Below are 17,415 nucleotides of genomic sequence, written 5' to 3' on the forward strand. Positions count from 1 at the left end.
TTTGAAGTCATTTTTCTTAGTTTCAGTTTTGGAGTAGGTACTGTGTTTTGCCTTTGTTGGGCAGTTTACATTATCCTTTACTTATGTTTTGTGTGTTGTCATCATCTAATGAATACTGATGGCATATGAAGCCTCGCTTGAGAACTTTGGTTCACTCACCTGTAGAGCTCCAGAGAACAAAAGGACTCAGACAGATAAATGTATACTGGTTCTAAATGCAGTCTAATCCCAAACTGTTTTCTCATTCCAATTCAGGGGAAGCTCAGAAGTTTAATTTGAAGTTTAAGAGGGCTGAAGATTATCCCATAGATCTCTACTACCTGATGGACCTCAGCTACTCTATGAAAGATGATTTAGAGAACGTTAAAAACCTTGGGACTGACCTGATGAAGGAAATGCAAGCGATCACGTCTGACTTCAGGATTGGTAAGGAACCTTTAAGCACCTAACCAGCAGTGGTAGTTTAAGAACAGTGGAATTGTGGGGGCCTGGGTAGCTCAGCAAGTATTGCTGCTGACTACCACCCCTGGAGTCACGAGTTCGAATCCAGGGCGTGCTGAGTGACTCCAGCCAGGTCTGCTAAGCAACCAAATTGGCCTGGTTGCTAGGGAGGGTAGAGTCACATGAGGTAACCTTCTCGTGGTCGCTATAATGTGTGGTTCTCGCTCTCAGTGAGTTGTGCGTGGATGCTGCGGAGAATAGCATGGGCCTCCACACGCACTGCGTCTACGTGGTAACGCACTCAACAAGCCACATGATAAATTGATTGCACTGATTGCATTTTTTCATTTAATATTTGTTTCTAGGCTTTGGCTCCTTTGTGGAGAAAACAGTTATGCCATACATCAGCACTACACCTGCCAAGCTTCTAAACCCCTGCACATCAGACCAGAACTGCACCAGCCCATTCAGCTATAAAAACGTGCTCAGTCTGACCTCTGAGGGATCCAATTTTAATAACCTTGTTAGCATGCAGCAGATCTCAGGAAACCTGGACTCTCCAGAGGGAGGTTTTGACGCCATCATGCAAGTGGCTGTCTGTGAGGTTAGTTTTTTCAGGCTTCAATGCACAATTGCCTCAATAAGCCCATTTACCTGCACACCAATACGCTGATTACTCCCAAAATCAGCCTATTTAAAAAAATCAAACAAAGCCAGAAATCTGGGTTTACATGAAATTTGAAATAATCTCATTCTCTGTTTTTGACGTCAAACTGTGAAGAGGCATGAGCACAACACGTAAGCACGTTGGATGAGCTGGTAAGAACGGTGATTAAGGTGTTAACATGCAACACGAAATCTGAGTAGTTGGCAAAAATCAACCCATGTCAAACGGTTTTATTCTTAATCTGTTTATGGCTGTACACATTAAAGGAAAGCAGTAATTTTTGTAAGAACGTGCATGTTAACATGCTAATTGTTTGCCTCCGATATTGTCACCACATGCCTACAGTTCAATCAGCAGTGTTGGGGAAGCTACTTTGAAACTGTAGTTTGCCAAGCTCTCCTTATTTAAATTAGTTTGACTACAGTGAGGGTACTTTTTTTTTTTTTTTAAGTAATTAGCTACTTACAAAACATAGATAACTACATTTAACCATATTTCTAACAGCCTTTAACCCCGTGGTTCTTAAATTTTTGAAACTAGAAAAAAGGTATATAAAATGATACTGCATTGCAAGAGGAATGTTAAAGGAATAGTTTATCTATAAATCAAAATTCTGCCATCATTTAAACTCAAATCGTAAAAGGATTGTGATTGACTGTAAAGCTACAAAAGCACATAAAAGCACCATAAAATTCATCCATATCACCAGTGTGCTTTACTTCGAGTCCTCTGAAGCCATACGATAGCATTGTGTACAGATCGTTCACAAATGAAAATTCTCTCATCATTTACTCACCCTCATCCCATCCCAGATTTGTATGACTTTCTTTCTTCAGTAGAACACAAATTAAGGTATTTAAAAACAATATCTCAGCTCTATAGGTCCATACAATGCAAAAAACACAAAGTGAATGGTGACCAAACCTTTTTAGCTCCAAAAATCACATAAAGGAAGGAATATAACTCCAGTGTTTAAATCCATATCTTTAGAAGCTATATAAAAGGTGTGGTTGAGAAACAGAACAATATTTAAGTCCTTTTTTTTACTCTAAATCTCCACTTTAACTTTCACTTTCATTTTGAAGATATGGATTTAAACACTGGAGTCTTATGGATTACTTCCATCTTTCCTTTATGTGATTTTTGGAGCTACAAAGGTCTGATCACCATTCACTTACATTGTATGGACCTACAGAGCTGAGATATTTTTCTAAATATCTTAATTTGTGTTCTGCTGAAGAAAGAAAGTCATACACATCTAGCATGGCATGACAGCATTTCTTTATTTTTGGGTGAACTATCCCTTCAAATATATAGTGTTGCTAATTTTAGTTTGTTACTCCACAACACTGTCATTTAGTCACAGAATATGAGTCATAATACATATCTGGTATGTGTCCAAGGAACAGCTTCTGTCAAGCTGAAGTGAAGTGGGCTTGTTCTAACCCTGCTGACTTGGCAAGTTTTGACTGAGTCAGTAAAGTATATGTTTCCTTTTTGATCATATATCAGAATCAGATCGGCTGGAGGAATGTAACCCGCCTGCTTGTATTTTCCACGGATGCTGGATTCCACTTCGCTGGAGATGGAAAACTGGGCGGCATCGTACTTCCTAATGATGGGAAATGCCATCTGGAGAATAACATGTACACCATGAGCCACTACTATGTAAGTGTGTAACACTGTGAGTCATTGCTGAATAAGACTTCTGGATTACCCTCCATGAATCTATGTAACGTATCATTTCTTTCCCTCCTTTCAAGGACTACCCATCCATCGCTCATCTGGTTCAGAAACTAAGTGAAAACAACATTCAGACCATTTTTGCTGTAACTGAAGAGTTCCAACCTGTTTACCAGGTAATAAAACACAAACTAGCTTTTGCATCTGTATCAAGAAGCGAGTCAGATTCTGTAAAGCCATGTCGTAACCATACGCGATGCGATAAAGCAGTGAGCGATAGGACATTTTGTTGTTCGCTTGGTTTGTATTTCTGTGGCGTCATGCCAGGTAGCCCCGCCCACCGTGAAATCTCATTGGTCCAAAATGCAGCTCTACATTAGGTAGATTAACTCTGTAATGTAATCTGGTACTAATTAAAAATTACACAACTAAAATTGTAATCTGTAATGCAATATTTTAGATTACAATTTTTAGGTTATGTAATCTGATTACGTTTTGCTGTGCAGTTCAAGTACTTGTATTTAGATTTTTGTCATTCTGATTATGTAATCCATATTACATGTAATCCATTACTACCCAACACTGTGTGCCACATCACACAGCAGTTTTGCTGTGCTGTAAACTCACCACATCATGCCTGGTTTGAATACGGTGTTATGTTTTTGAAAATGAAATATCACATGAAAAAAATCTGGACACTTTTGTTTCATCTGCAGGAACTGAAAAACCTCATTCCAAAGTCTGCTGTGGGAACACTATCCTCAAATTCTAGCAATGTGATAAAACTCATTATTGATGCATATAATGTAAGTAGATCTCAAGAGATGGGGGGAAATTTTGAAAAACATAGCACACTTGACTTGCATGAAATACATTATTCTTTTCTCCTCAGTGTTTTTAACAGTGCAACCCTGTATATATTTTATTTTATAACTTTTCCTACATCTTTCTCGCAGTCTCTGTCCTCTGAGGTCATTCTGGAAAATAGTAGGTTGCCTGAGGGTGTGTCCATCTCCTACATCTCACACTGCAAGAATGGGGTGAGCGAAAAAGGAGAAAATGGGAGGAAGTGCTCCAACATCTTAATTGGGGATGAGGTGAGGATAATTTCTGCCTTTTTAAATCTTGACTATCTTTTGTGCAGATGTGTTTTTGACAGTTTAATTTCAGTGTATTCAGCTGAGCACATTTACTTTTCCATTGGGTAAAATTTGCTAAATGGAATGATCTACCTTTTAGAGTGGTGTGGCATGATAAAGGTTGGTAACTGGAAGGTTGCTGGTTTGATTCTTGACCAAGGCACTTAAAATAATACTTAATGACTTATGACTTTCTTCTGTGGAACACAAAAGATATTTTAGGGTTAAGAGTTCTTCTTTTGAGCCTGGCTAGCTCAGTTGTAAAGACGCTGGCTATCACCCCTGGAGTTCGCTAGCTCGTTAGTTCGAATCCCAGGGCGTGCTGAGTGACTCCATCCAGGTCTCCTAAGCAACCAAATCGGCCCGGTTGCTAGGGAGGGTAGAGTCACATGGGGTAACATCCTCGTGGTCGCTATAATGTGGTTCGTTCTCGTGGGGCATGTGGTGAGTTGAGCGTGGTTGCCGCGGTGGATGGCGTGAAGCCTCCACACGTGCTGTGTCTCCATGGCAATGCGCTCAACAAGCCACGTGATAAGATGCGCAGGTTGACGGTCTCCGACACGGAGGCAACTGGGATTCGTCCTCCGCCACCCAGACTGAGGCGTATCACTATGCAACCACAAGGATTTAAAAGCACACTGGGAATTTAGCATTCCAAATTGGGAGCAAAAAAAAGTGTTCTTTTTCAAGCTCCAATAATGAAAAACACGCACTATATAAGTATCATAAAAGTAATCTATACAACTCGTGCACTATATGTCGTCTTCTTAAGCCATACTATAGCCTAATGTGAGGAACAGAACGAAATCTAATGGGTTAGTTCACCCAAAAATTAAAATTCAAAGGCCAGGCCACCATTCATTTGCTTTGAATGGACCTACGGAGCTGAGATAGTCTTATAAAAATCTTTGTTTGTGTTCAGCAGAAGAAAGCAATTCATACACACGAAGATGGCATGAGGGTGACTAAATGATGAGAGAATTTTTATTTTTGGGTGAACTAAGTTGTTATTCACTTAAGCTCCACCGTAGCTCCCAAATCTCATTTACACTTGTGTTAAATTTCAAACTGGTGTGTCAAGATGTGTCACGCCAGTTTTGACGTCAATGATGTCAAACATCATTGTCTATCATATGTCTCGTCATCGATTTCAAACTGTTTGCAAAACGAAGACTTCTGTTTGCTCACTTAAAGTTTTTTATCTTTGTTTTATAGGTGGCGTTTGAGGTAGCAATCACTGCTAAGGGTTGCCCATCTAATGGTATATCAGAGACTATAAAGATTAAACCACTGGGCTTCACCGAGGAGGTGGAGATCGTCCTTAACTTCATCTGCGAATGTGAGTGTCACAAAGAAGGAATCCCAAACAGTCCAGCATGTCACTTCGGCAATGGAACATTGGAGTGTGGGGCATGCAGGTAACGTTTTCTCAAACTTATAGCATCTCCCATACATGCTTCTGAAGATTCCATATATCTCAGACCAATCTAAACTTATCGACCTCTGCTTGTTTTCAGATGCAATGAGGGACGTATTGGCGGGGTTTGTGAATGTAGCAAAGACGAGGTGAGGACGGAGGATCTGGATGCAAACTGCCGCATGGATAACGGAACAGATATTTGCAGTAATAATGGAGACTGCGTTTGTGGAACATGTGAATGTAAGAAAAGAGACAACCCAGAGGAGAGGTACAGCGGCAAGTTCTGCGAGTGTGACAACTTCAACTGTGACCGCTCCAACAACAAGCTCTGTGGAGGTACGACTACATATTTGTCTTCAGCCTGTTTACTGCACAATCTTCGCTGTCCTGTACGATTGTTACTTGTTGGGTTTTACAATTATGGCCCCAATGAGATCTTGGCTAAACTGTGCAACATCAGTCGTTATTGTCTTACTGATATTCATCTTAGCTAAAGTTGTCACATTCTGATATCTTAATTGACATGCAAAATTGAAGTTGTGTTGCACTCTTTTTTACAACTTTGTACAGTGCATCCGGAAAGTATTCACAGCGCTTCACTTTTTCCACATTTTGTTATGTTACAGCCTGATTCCAAAATGGATTAAATTCATTATTTTCCTCAAAATTATACAAACTGTATAATGACAACATGAAAGAAGTTTGTTTGAAATATTTGCAAATTTATTAAAAATAAAAAAACGAAAAAAATTACATGTACATAAGTATTCACAGCCTTTGCCATGACACTCAAAATTGAGCTCAGGTGCATCCTGTTTACTGATCATCCTTGAGATGTTTCTACAACTTGATTGGAGTCCACCTGTGGTAAATTCAGTTGATTGGACATGATTTGGAAAGGCACACACCTGTCTATATAAGGTCACACAGTTAACAGTGCAGGTCAGAGCACAAACCAAGCCATGAAGTCCAAAGAATTGTCTGTAAACCTCCGAGACAGGATTGTATCAAGTCACAGATCTGGGGAAGGATACAGAAAAGTTTCTGCAGCATTGAAGGTCCCAATGAGCACAGTGGCCTCCTCCATCCGTAAATGGAAGAAGTTTGGAACCACCAGGACTCTTCCTAGAGCTGGCCGCCTGGCCAAACTGAGCGATCAGGGGAGAAGGGCCTTAGTCAGGGAGGTGAGCAAGAACCCAATGGTCACTCTGACAGAGCTCCAGCATTTCTCTGTGGAGAGAGGAGAACCTTCCAGAAGAACAACCATCTCTGCAGCACTCCACCAATCAGACCTGTATGGTAGAGTGGCCAGACGGAAGCCACTCTTCAGTAAAAGGCACATGACAGCCTGCCTGGAGTTTGCCCAAAAGCACCTGAAGGACTCTCAGACCACGAGAAACAAAGATTGAACTCTTTGGCCTGAATGGCAAGCGTCATGTCTGGAGGAAACCAGGCACCGCTCATCACCTGGCCAATACCATCCCTACAGTGAAGCATGGTGGTGGCAGCATCATGCTGTGGGGATGTTTTTCAGCGGCAGGAACTGGGAGACTAGTCAGGATAGAGGGACAAATGAATGCAGCAATGTACAGAGACATCCTTGATGAAAACCTGCTCCAGAGCACTCTGGACCTCAGACTGGGGCGAAGGTTCATCTTCCAACAGGACAACGACCCTAAGCACACAGCCAAGATAACAAAGGAGTGGCTCCAGGACAACTCTGTGAATGTCCTTGAGTGGCCCAGCCAGAGCCCAGACTTGAACCCAATTGAACATCTCTGGAGAGATATGAAAATGGCTGTGCACCAATGCTCCCCATCCAACCTGATGGAGCTTGAGAGGTCCTGCAAAGAAGAATGGGAGAAACTGCCCAAAAATAGGTGTGCCAAGCTTGTAGCATCATACTCCGAAAGACTTGAAGCTGTAATTGTGCCAAAGGTGCTTCAACAAAGTATTGAGCAAAGGCTGTGAATACTTATGTACATGTGATTTTTTTTTCATTTTTTATTTTTAATAAATTTGCAAAGATTTCAAACAAACTTCTTTCACGTTGTCATTATGGGGTATTGTTTGTAGAATTGAGGAAAATAATGAATTTAATCCATTTTGGAATAAGGCTGTAACATAATAAAATGTGGAAAAAGTGAAGCGCTGTGAATACTTTCCGGATGCACTGTACCTGGGGGAAAACAATCTTTAGTAAGTCATGGACAGTGTTGGTTAAGTTACTTAAAGTAATACCCTACAAATTACTAATGAATTCTCTAAAATTGTAATCAGATTACTTTATTGATTACTTCATCAAAGTAATGACATTACTAACTTCTTAATTTAAGTTACTTTCTAAAACACTTCTCATAGAACTTTTTGTTTGTCTTCAATGTCTGTATTTCTTCTTTTTTTATTGTTTCTTGCAAGTAATATGCTCAGCACCATGCTTTTCTCCCTTACAATGACTCATTAAGGGGTGCACACCCTTCAGCTTTCACAGAAAGAAACAGAAGGACATATGCACAAAATTCATGTTTTACATATATTCTGTAAACATTTTTTAGAAATGTGTAACTCAAGCAAACTACTTAAAAGTAAATACTGTAATTGAAAGTCGGTAACTGTAATCGGATTACAAGAATTTAAAATGTAAAACTTTACACCACTTTTGACTATAAATAATTAGATTACTGTAACTAATTATTTTGTAATCAGATTACACCTAAAACTGGTCATTGCCAAGCAAAAGAGGATGTCACGGTAACAACAACTTCTCTGATTGGTGTATGTCTGTTCAGATTTCTGGGTAGTGTAGTACTTAAAGTATACAAACTACTCATCTTTCAGCTAAAATCACCTTTTCTGAAGCTAACTTGCCTAAATTTGGTAATATTTTATACATTTTCCTTATTAAAATCACTTGAAAGGGTTTCTTTAAGCTTAACAAAAAACTAACACTTAACAAAAAATCTTTAAATGCAACAAAAATCTTTACATACAACAAATCAACTGAAAATATACATTACTTTCTCACCATTTCACCTCTCATGAGTTTGCCTCCCTGACTTTTTTGTTTATAGTAGCTGGGGTGTTGATTACATCATCAGTCGCTGTGCTCCTGTTGGTTCCTTCATTTGATCATTATAGGAGCAGTTACTGCAAGAACCGGCAGTAGCTAAGATTGATCACAAAGGCAAACGGTCATCAAACTAAGTGGTCAAAACCTGAAGACTTTTCCTTACGACAAAAATATTTTGTACGATCTGCAAATTTTGTATCACAGTGGTGGAAAACCTTAATGTCTCAATGGCAAAAATCCTACTACAAAATCCTGTGCTCTGCAAACGAATTTCTGAAAATCAGATTTGCCAGATATTTAAGGCATTGGCATATACTTGTAAGAGGAAGTTAACTTGAAGTTCTTTTGTATCTGTTTCTTTCTTGTCAGGGCACGGTCGATGTGAGTGCAGAAAGTGTATCTGTGATGCTAACTACACAGGCAGTGCATGTGACTGCTCTCTGGACACCTCAACCTGTTTGGCCAGTAACAAACAAATCTGTAACGGCCGAGGCACCTGTGAGTGTGGCATGTGTAAATGTACTGACTCAAAGTTCCAGGGCCCGACCTGTGAAATCTGCCCAACATGCCCTGGAGTTTGCACTGAGCACAAGTGAGTTACTAGCAGAACATATGCACTACTGAGGCTAACAAGCTTATATTGCTAAGATGCCTAGTGGGTTGAACTATTGGCTTGTGAAATGGGACAATTCTCTTATCAGTGGTGCTCTAAATCAATGTATCGAACTAATAAACTAACCTAGGCTCTGTTCCAAAGCCTAGTAAGCTGCCTGCCTAGACTGCATTTTAAGGAATTATTGGCACATTATCGATGTGAAAGCTGATCCTAACAGTAGGCAGCAAAATAAGCTGCCTTTTATATCCCAGAATTCATGAGACAAGCTCAAATTTTCATCCAAGATGACAAACACGATGAAAATATCCATTATAAATATATTTTATTCAGTATTGATAATAGTAATGATGGAAAATAGCTCCATATAATTAGAAACTGACTATTTTACCCTATATATATATATATATATATATATATATATATATTTGTAGTATTTATTGGAATATCACATTGTTAGCTTAGCAATATGCTAACATCAGACTGCAAGCACGTAATGACTTTGACTCTGTTTGCTGTTGACTTGAAGTCAATTACTGGACAATTAGCATGACATGTCATGTGGACAACGTAGGTACAAAAACAAGATGTAAGAGAGACCGATCATGTTGTATATCTAGAAACTTTTTCATTTCTTGATTGCGACACTATTTATGTGGATGTCAAGGTGGCACATGACTCATTTTAAGAGGTGTGTTACTGCCCATGAAGAGTGTTTCAAATCAGTCACTTGTAAAGTTCCATTTCTGTTATGATGCTGCCTCAAAAGGTAGCTTGCCTATGTACACATTTGATGGTAAGGGAGCAGAGCCCAAATATATCCAAGCATATTAATTGGCCTACAATCACATGTGATTTCCCTTGCAGGGAGTGTGTTCAGTGTCGAGCATTTAACACGGGTGAAAAGAAAGATACATGTGATGATGACTGCAGCTATTTTACTCTGAAGAAGGTGAAGAAGAAGGAAGAACTTCCTCAGCCAAACGACCAGCCCTACATCAACCACTGCAAAGAGCGGGACGCTAACGACTGCTGGTTCTTCTTCACCTATGCTACCAAAAATGACAGCACTGTTGAGGTTCATGTGGCAGAGGATCTTGGTATGTGAGGGAATGGATTATGCTTACTAGTTTCATTAATTAGTTTGATGAAAACACTTTTTGTCCAACAACGCTTTGTGCCTGTGTTCACAGAGTGCCCTTCGGGCCCTGACATCATCCCAATTGTAGCGGGTGTGGTCGCAGGAATTGTTCTGATCGGTTTAGCTCTTCTGCTCATCTGGAAGCTGCTCATGATTATTCATGACCGCAGAGAGTTCGCCAAATTTGAGAAGGAGAAGATGAATGCCAAGTGGGACACGGTATGCATCTGTTTGCATATGAAAAGTTATTTCCAATCAAATCATATCAACTTGATCATCGTCATATAAGGGGCAGAGAAAAGGCTATTTTATTTATTCTACATATGGGTGGCCCCCTCTCATGATCGCAATATTTTTTAGCAATATTCGATATCTCAATATTTATGCACTTCCTCAAACGGCATAAAGCGATGATGATGTAAACAAATTGTTGAATCAGAGTTTTGAATCAATTAATTTAATTAATTGATTCATTGATTGAACTGAACTGAATTTAAATGAAGTTTGAAAGGAAATTAATCAAAACTTACCTGTTGCCTGTCGCCTGTTGTGTGTTTTTAAGAGGGGAGTAGTCCACAATCGACTGCAAACTCGCATTCAGGTCTGGCTGTATTCTTGAATGAAATGCCCACTTTTAATGATTTAGGCAATGTCCACACAAAAACATTTTAGGTTGAAAACACTACTAGTGTGGACGTGGCCTCAATCACGAACCTCAATTGTTTTTCTTGTTTCCACATTACAGAAGTAGAATGGGTTGCGAAATAAGTTTTATTTTGCCTTTAACTATTTTTTCAGTAATGCCTTCAGTGCCTCTTTAAAGGAATCGTTTACCCAAAAATGAACATTTTCTCACGATCATGCCATGCCAGATGTGTATGACTTTTTCTTCTACTAAACATTGACGAAAAATTTTAGAAGAAAATTTAAGCTCTGTAGGTCCATACAATGCAAGTAAATGGATACCAAAGTTTTGCAGCTCCAAAAGCACATAAAGGCAGAATAAAAGTAATCCATACAACTTCAGTGGTTAAATCCATATCTTCAGAATCTGACAGGTGTGGGTGAGAAACAGATCATTATTTAAGTCCTTTTTTACTGTAAATCTTCACTTTCACATTCTTGTGTTTTTGGCGATTTGCATTCATAGTGCATATCGCCACCTACTGGGCCGGGAGGAGAATATATTCTAAAAAAGGACTTAAATATTGATCTGTTTCTCACACACACCTATCATATAGCTTCAAAAGACATGGATTTAACCACTGGAGTCTTATAGATTACTTTTATGCTGTCTTTATGTGATTTTTGGAGCTTCAGAGTTTTGGTACCTATTCATTTGCATTGTACGGACCCACAGAGCTGAAATATTCTTCTAAAAATCTTTGTGTTCGGCTGAAGAAAGAAAGTCATACACATCTGGGACGGCATGAGGATGAGAAAATGATGAGAGAATTTTCATTTTTGGGTGACCTATTCCTTTAATTCAGTGTACTGGAATGACTCCAGGAATGTACTGTATATTCATGTCAAGGTAGTTTAATCTCTACTTAACCATGAGAATTAAAGAGCAGCCATTTGTATTAGGATATCTGACCTCATTTTGTGGGGTGTGGCCTTTATTGCATCAGGGGGAAGTCACTACTGCTCTCTGCTGGTGTGTGGTTGTATTGCTCTTTTTGAATGCAAGAGGAATAGAGTATGTTTCAATTTTATGGTTTTACAAAGTTCTTGTGTAATCATGCTGCAGGCAAGACAGTTCCAAGAAGTCAGATTTTATACTGACCCAGCCAAAGAATTACACTTGTTTAACTCTCTGAACTACTTCTGTTTCATCATTGCTTTACTGCACTTCAATTTTATTATTTTCCATTCTGCCTCAATTTCTCCCTCTTTCTGTATTTTCTATCTCTCTCTCTCTCTCTCTCTCGCTTGTAAAATTTTCTTTGTTCTTCTTTTTCTATCTAGCAAGAGAACCCCATATACAAGAGCCCCATTAATAATTTCCAGAATCCAAGTTATGGAAATAAAGGTGTCACGCTTTGAGCAAGAGTCTGTACTTTTCTTTACTGAATGCATGTGCTTTCTGTTTCTTATGTCTCTCTTTTCATCTCTGTCACTTTAACAACACTTCAGACTTGTGTATAAAATGGATAGCTTGTGAATTATCATTTACTCAAACTTCACTAATTATAGGATGTGCCTTTTTCCACAATGTTAAGTAAATGTTTAAAGGAACCGTATACCCCAAAAAAGAAAACTGTCATAATTTACCCACCTTCAAGGGATAGTTCACCCAGAAATTTAAATTCTCTCATCATTTACTCACCCTTACACCATCCCGGATGTGTATGACTTTCTTTCTTCAGCAGAACACAAACGAAGATTTTTAGAAGAATATTTCAGCTCTGTAGGTCCTTACAATGCAAGTGAATGGTGATCAGACCCTTGTAGCTCCAAAAAAATCACATAAGAAACAAAGAAGTAATCCATAAGACTCCAGTGGTTAAATCATTGTCTTTTTTTACTCAATCTCCACTATCACTTTTATATCTGAAAGTCACATGTGGTGCCTGTTTAGTTTCACTATCTGAAAGTGAAAGTTCAAGGGAAGATTTAGAGTAAAAAAAGGAATTAAATATTGATCTGTTTCTCACCCACACCTATTATATTACTTCTGAAGATATGTATTTAAACACTGAGTCATATAGATTACTTTTATATTTCCTTTGTGATTTTTGGAGCTACAAAGGTCTGATCACCATTCACTTGCATTGGATGGACCTACAGAGCTGAGATATTCTTCACAAAAAAAATCTTTGTTTGTGTTCTGCTAAAGAAAGGAAATCATACACATCGGGGATGACATAAGTGTGAGTAAATGATGAGAGAATTTTCATTTTTGAGTGAACTATCCCTTTCAGGTCGTTACAAACCCGTATGACTTTTCTTCCTTCCGTGGGACACAATTTAGTAGAATGTTGACGCTGCCCTTTTCCATGTAATGAAAGCAGACAGTGACTACAGACAGTCGTGCACCAAAAAGACAAAAAAAGCTCCACAACAAAACCAAAAAAAGTCGTCAATTTGGATTGTGCTTTATATCCCATGTCTACTGAATACATAGCTTTGTGTGAGAAACAGACCAAAATTCAAGTCATTATTTGCTGAAAATCTTGCCCTCCACTGTAGCTTTCAAAACTCAATTGTCAGCATTCTGTTAAATGTTTCCTTTTGTGTTCTATGGAGAAATGAAAGTCATGCAGGTGTGGAACAACATGAGGATAATAAGAGAATTTTCAGTTTTTGGAGAACTATCTCAGAGTGGAACCAGATTTGTCAACACATTTGTGGGTTCTAATACTAAAGGAACTTAACAAGAATTTTAATCACATATTCACACCTTCATGATAACTGCAAGAAAGTTTGACCTGTTGTGCATTATTTGTTGCTGGTTTATTTATACACATGCTTGTAACCAAAGTCTACCATATTTGCTGTGCAGTGTCCTAACCTGATGATTCTATAGTTATATTTGAAGTTTGTTCTAATTATGTTCTTTTATATGTTGATCTCCAGGGTGAGAATCCTATTTACAAGAGCGCTGTGACCACGGTGGTGAACCCCAGATATGAGGGCAAGTAATGGACGAATCTGTCCATCTTCAAGCAACACTGTATGCAAAACAATTAAAGAGGAAAAGAATAGTTTGAAGTTCCCTTTGTTCTTTACTTTTTTCTTTTTTCTTTTTTTTATCACTTTTTGGCTGTGCAATTGCCACTGTTCAGTATAATCTATTAACCTGTGTTTCTATGCATCATTTTGGAACTGTACAGTATGTATAAACTTGAGTGTTTACTTTTTTAATGCAATTTTAGACAGTGATTTCAATGTTCAGTTCAATTATTTTGGTTTTAGCCATTGGTCTGTTGTGCCTTGTTTTTCTGTTTAAAGTGATCATGGTGTGTAATATGTGGTCATCTAGGGAATAAGAATGTTATCCACAAAGGACAGACACAATCTCATGTTATAATCTGGAGTTATTGTACATACCAGTTTCAGTCTGTTATAAACATGACATATATGACAGTAATTACTCAGTCAATTTTGTGTCTCCTTGATGGTACAGGAAGCTTTTAAACCTGTGGATGGAGTGTACTGTCACTGGTATAGTACGTAGCTGTAGCTGACCACTGCTGTTTGAATTCAAGGTGCTCTTCATGTAGACACAGATGTTGCTCTGTGCTGTCTGCATAACTCTGGGTGATTAGAGTCCTGTCTATAATGTTTAGATCTTTGTGAATCTGTGGTTCATTGTGCAGACGTGCAACGCATTGCCTTTCTTAGGTCTCCAAGTCAGATGGTTTTGTGACCTATCTATAGTGTGAGTGTGTTATCATGCACATCGATAAGTTTTTTTTTTATTGTTAATTACATCATGCAAAAAAGTCTTTGTCACAAGCTTTTTTTGTTGCCAACCAATCAGAGCATTTGGTGTAGTGTTTTCAGTCAAATATTTGATTTAAATGTCTTTGCCTTTGCAAAATCTGAGTTTGTCTCGTGTGACCATTGGAAAGATTTTGAAATACATTAGAGGGACAATTTTAGTGTTGTGAATGGAACAATCAACTGTTGCTTTTTCATTATTAAAAACATACTGTAAGTGTACAGTCATGAAAAAGAACTTTTTATATTCGTTTTAAGGATGAAAACTCAGGTCCCTTATTTCTCTTTATCACTGATGCCAAATATTTACCGTCTACTGTGCAAGAATGTTGTGTCTGTTACTCTCTGTAACTGGACTTGCTTCTCATTTGTTTTTGTCTTTTCCTTTTTAACATCATTGTCCAGAAAGAGACAGGAATGTGACTAACTTTTCAGATTATTGTTGGTAAAGATCAGTGTTATTAGAAGGATTACTTGTTTTTTACTTTTTTAATTACTTTGAAAAGCTTAATCACATTACACAGACTTTGATTTTTTTTAAAGTGCCTTTTTTCATTTGTGCATCATGCCCATGTCACAATCGGAGTTATTTATTAAAATAAAGAAGTGAAAACACTGCATTGTGTTGCTAACTGTGTGCGTTTGTGGGTCAGTATGTTTAAAAAAGGAAATATTTTGTCAATTTATTTAATATTTGAATTTAGAGATTTCATGTTTAAACAGCTGAGTACTTGGGTTTAGAAGGAAACTATACAACTGTCAGTTATTTTAAAGACATCAATGTGATTTCATACACAAAAAACACTTATTTGAGCATTATGGATTCCTATGGAGGTTTCATCAAGTATTGGATCTGTCACAGAACAAAGAACTCTTAAATCAAATGTATTCTTTGGGGTTAAAAGTCACATGATGAGTCAAATAGTTCCCGTCTATGCGCAGACATTTTTACAGGCTAATTATCTGTGTTACTGGGTTTTGAATGAGGAATCATCATTTCATTCACAAAGATAACTTTCAAGAAATCAAATGTCCCCTCCAATATTTTGATTAATGATCAACAAATATGGGTTTTCCCAATGGCAAATTCTTTAAACTATTACCCCCAATCCTAAAAATATGTTAATAGCAAATTACCAATAGTTATTCATCATTCCTAACCCATAAAGCACTGTTATTTCAACACTGTCACAAAGTTTGGAATTCATTTATTTATCGTCCCTCTATGAATAGATAGGCTACCTGAGTAAATTCTGATAGTATCACTCCATTTTGGTCACACCTTGCATATACACTGGCGGCCAAAAGTTTGGAATAATCTACAGATTTTTCTCTTATGGAAATAAATTGGTACTTTCATTCACCAAAGTGGCATTCAGCTGATCACAATGTATAGTCAGAACATTAATAATGTGAAAAATTACTATTACAATTTGAAAAACAATTTCAGAACTACTTAAAGAGTTCTCATCAAAAAATCCTCCATGTGCAGCAATGACAGCTTTGCAGAATCTTGGCATTCTAGCTGTCAGTTTGTCCAGATACTCAGGTGACATTTCACCCCACACTTCCTGTAGCACTTGCCATAGATGTGGCTGTCTTGTCGGGCACTTCTCACGCACCTTACAGTCTAGCTGATCCCACAAAAGCTCAATGGGGTTAAGATCCATAACACTCTTTTCCAGTTATCTGTTGTCCAATGTCTGTTTCTTTGCCCACTTTAACCTTTTCTTTTTGTTTTTCTGTTTCAGAAGTGGCTTTTTCTTTGCAATTCTTCCCATAAGGTCTGCACCCATGAGTCTTCTCTTTATTGTTGTACATGAAACTGGTGTTGAGCAGGTAGAATTCAATGAAGCTGTCAGCTGAGGACACGTGAGGCATCTATTTCTCAAACTAGAGACTCTGATGTACTTATCCTCTTGTTTAGTTGTACATCTGGCCTTCCACATCTCTTTCTGTCCTTGTTAGAGCCAGTTGTCCTTTGTCTTTGAAGACTGTAGTGTACATCTTTGTATGAAATCTTCAGTTTTTTTGGCAATTTCAAGTATTGTATATCCTTCATTCCTCAAAACAATGATTGAATGACGAGTTTCTAGAGAAAGCTGTTTCTTTTTTTTGTCATTTTTGACCTAATATTGACCTTAAGACATGCCAGTCTATTGCATACGGTGGCAACTCAAAAACAAACACAAAGACAATGTTAAGCTTCGTTTAACGAACCAAATAGCTTTCAACTGTGTTTGATATAATGGCAAGTGATTTTCTAGAACCAAATTAGCAATTTAGCATGATTACTCAAGGATAAGGTGTTGGAGGGATGGCTGCTGGAAATGGGGCCTTAACTTTAACTAAGATTAATAAATGCTGTAAAAGTATTGCTTACTGTTAGTTCATGTTAATTAATGCTGTTAACTAATGTTTACAAATGTAACCTTATTTTAAAGCGTTACTGTGTAACCTTATTATAAAGTGCTTTCAAAATCTGTTTTAAAATGCAATGGTGATGAATGAGAACTTGCCAGTGGGCTGTATTGATATTCAGGCAGAAAACAAGCTTTAAAGTTAAAAATTAATGTGAGAGTTGGCAGCCCTGTTACACGCTAATCAGAGCTAAATCAATAAAATACTGTCACTAAGATCCTGTTAACTCTGTCTCCTGTTATCAGTATTATATCATGGGGGCACACATACCTGAAATGGCACAGTTTCCTAAGAATGCACAGTGACGCTTTGAAATAAGTCTCTTTTCGAGGAGGAGCCTCATGAAATGTTCCGCCCTACCCTTAGTCCTTTAT

The 17,415-nt window shown here is 38.0% G+C and overlaps 1 protein-coding gene across 2 annotated transcripts in view; it reads left to right on the forward strand.

The window, feature by feature from the left end:
- LOC127440990 (integrin beta-1-like) overlaps nt 1-15,240 on the forward strand; it is a 37,975-nt gene extending 22,735 nt beyond the window's left edge. For both annotated transcript variants that reach the window (XM_051698090.1, XM_051698091.1), the window contains exons 5-16: nt 256-426; nt 807-1,045; nt 2,621-2,776; nt 2,872-2,967; nt 3,508-3,597; nt 3,748-3,888; nt 5,146-5,348; nt 5,448-5,686; nt 8,790-9,012; nt 9,901-10,133; nt 10,227-10,393; nt 13,754-15,240. In XM_051698090.1, the coding sequence (XP_051554050.1) occupies nt 256-426; nt 807-1,045; nt 2,621-2,776; nt 2,872-2,967; nt 3,508-3,597; nt 3,748-3,888; nt 5,146-5,348; nt 5,448-5,686; nt 8,790-9,012; nt 9,901-10,133; nt 10,227-10,393; nt 13,754-13,819 (2,024 nt within the window). In that variant the 3' untranslated portion in view covers nt 13,820-15,240. The remainder of the gene's footprint in view (nt 1-255; nt 427-806; nt 1,046-2,620; nt 2,777-2,871; nt 2,968-3,507; nt 3,598-3,747; nt 3,889-5,145; nt 5,349-5,447; nt 5,687-8,789; nt 9,013-9,900; nt 10,134-10,226; nt 10,394-13,753) is intronic.
- Nucleotides 15,241-17,415: the final 2,175 nt, after the last annotated feature.

The sequence above is a fragment of the Myxocyprinus asiaticus genome, chromosome 5, assembly GCF_019703515.2.
Source record: "Myxocyprinus asiaticus isolate MX2 ecotype Aquarium Trade chromosome 5, UBuf_Myxa_2, whole genome shotgun sequence".
In the NCBI taxonomy this organism is placed as follows: domain Eukaryota; kingdom Metazoa; phylum Chordata; class Actinopteri; order Cypriniformes; family Catostomidae; genus Myxocyprinus; species Myxocyprinus asiaticus.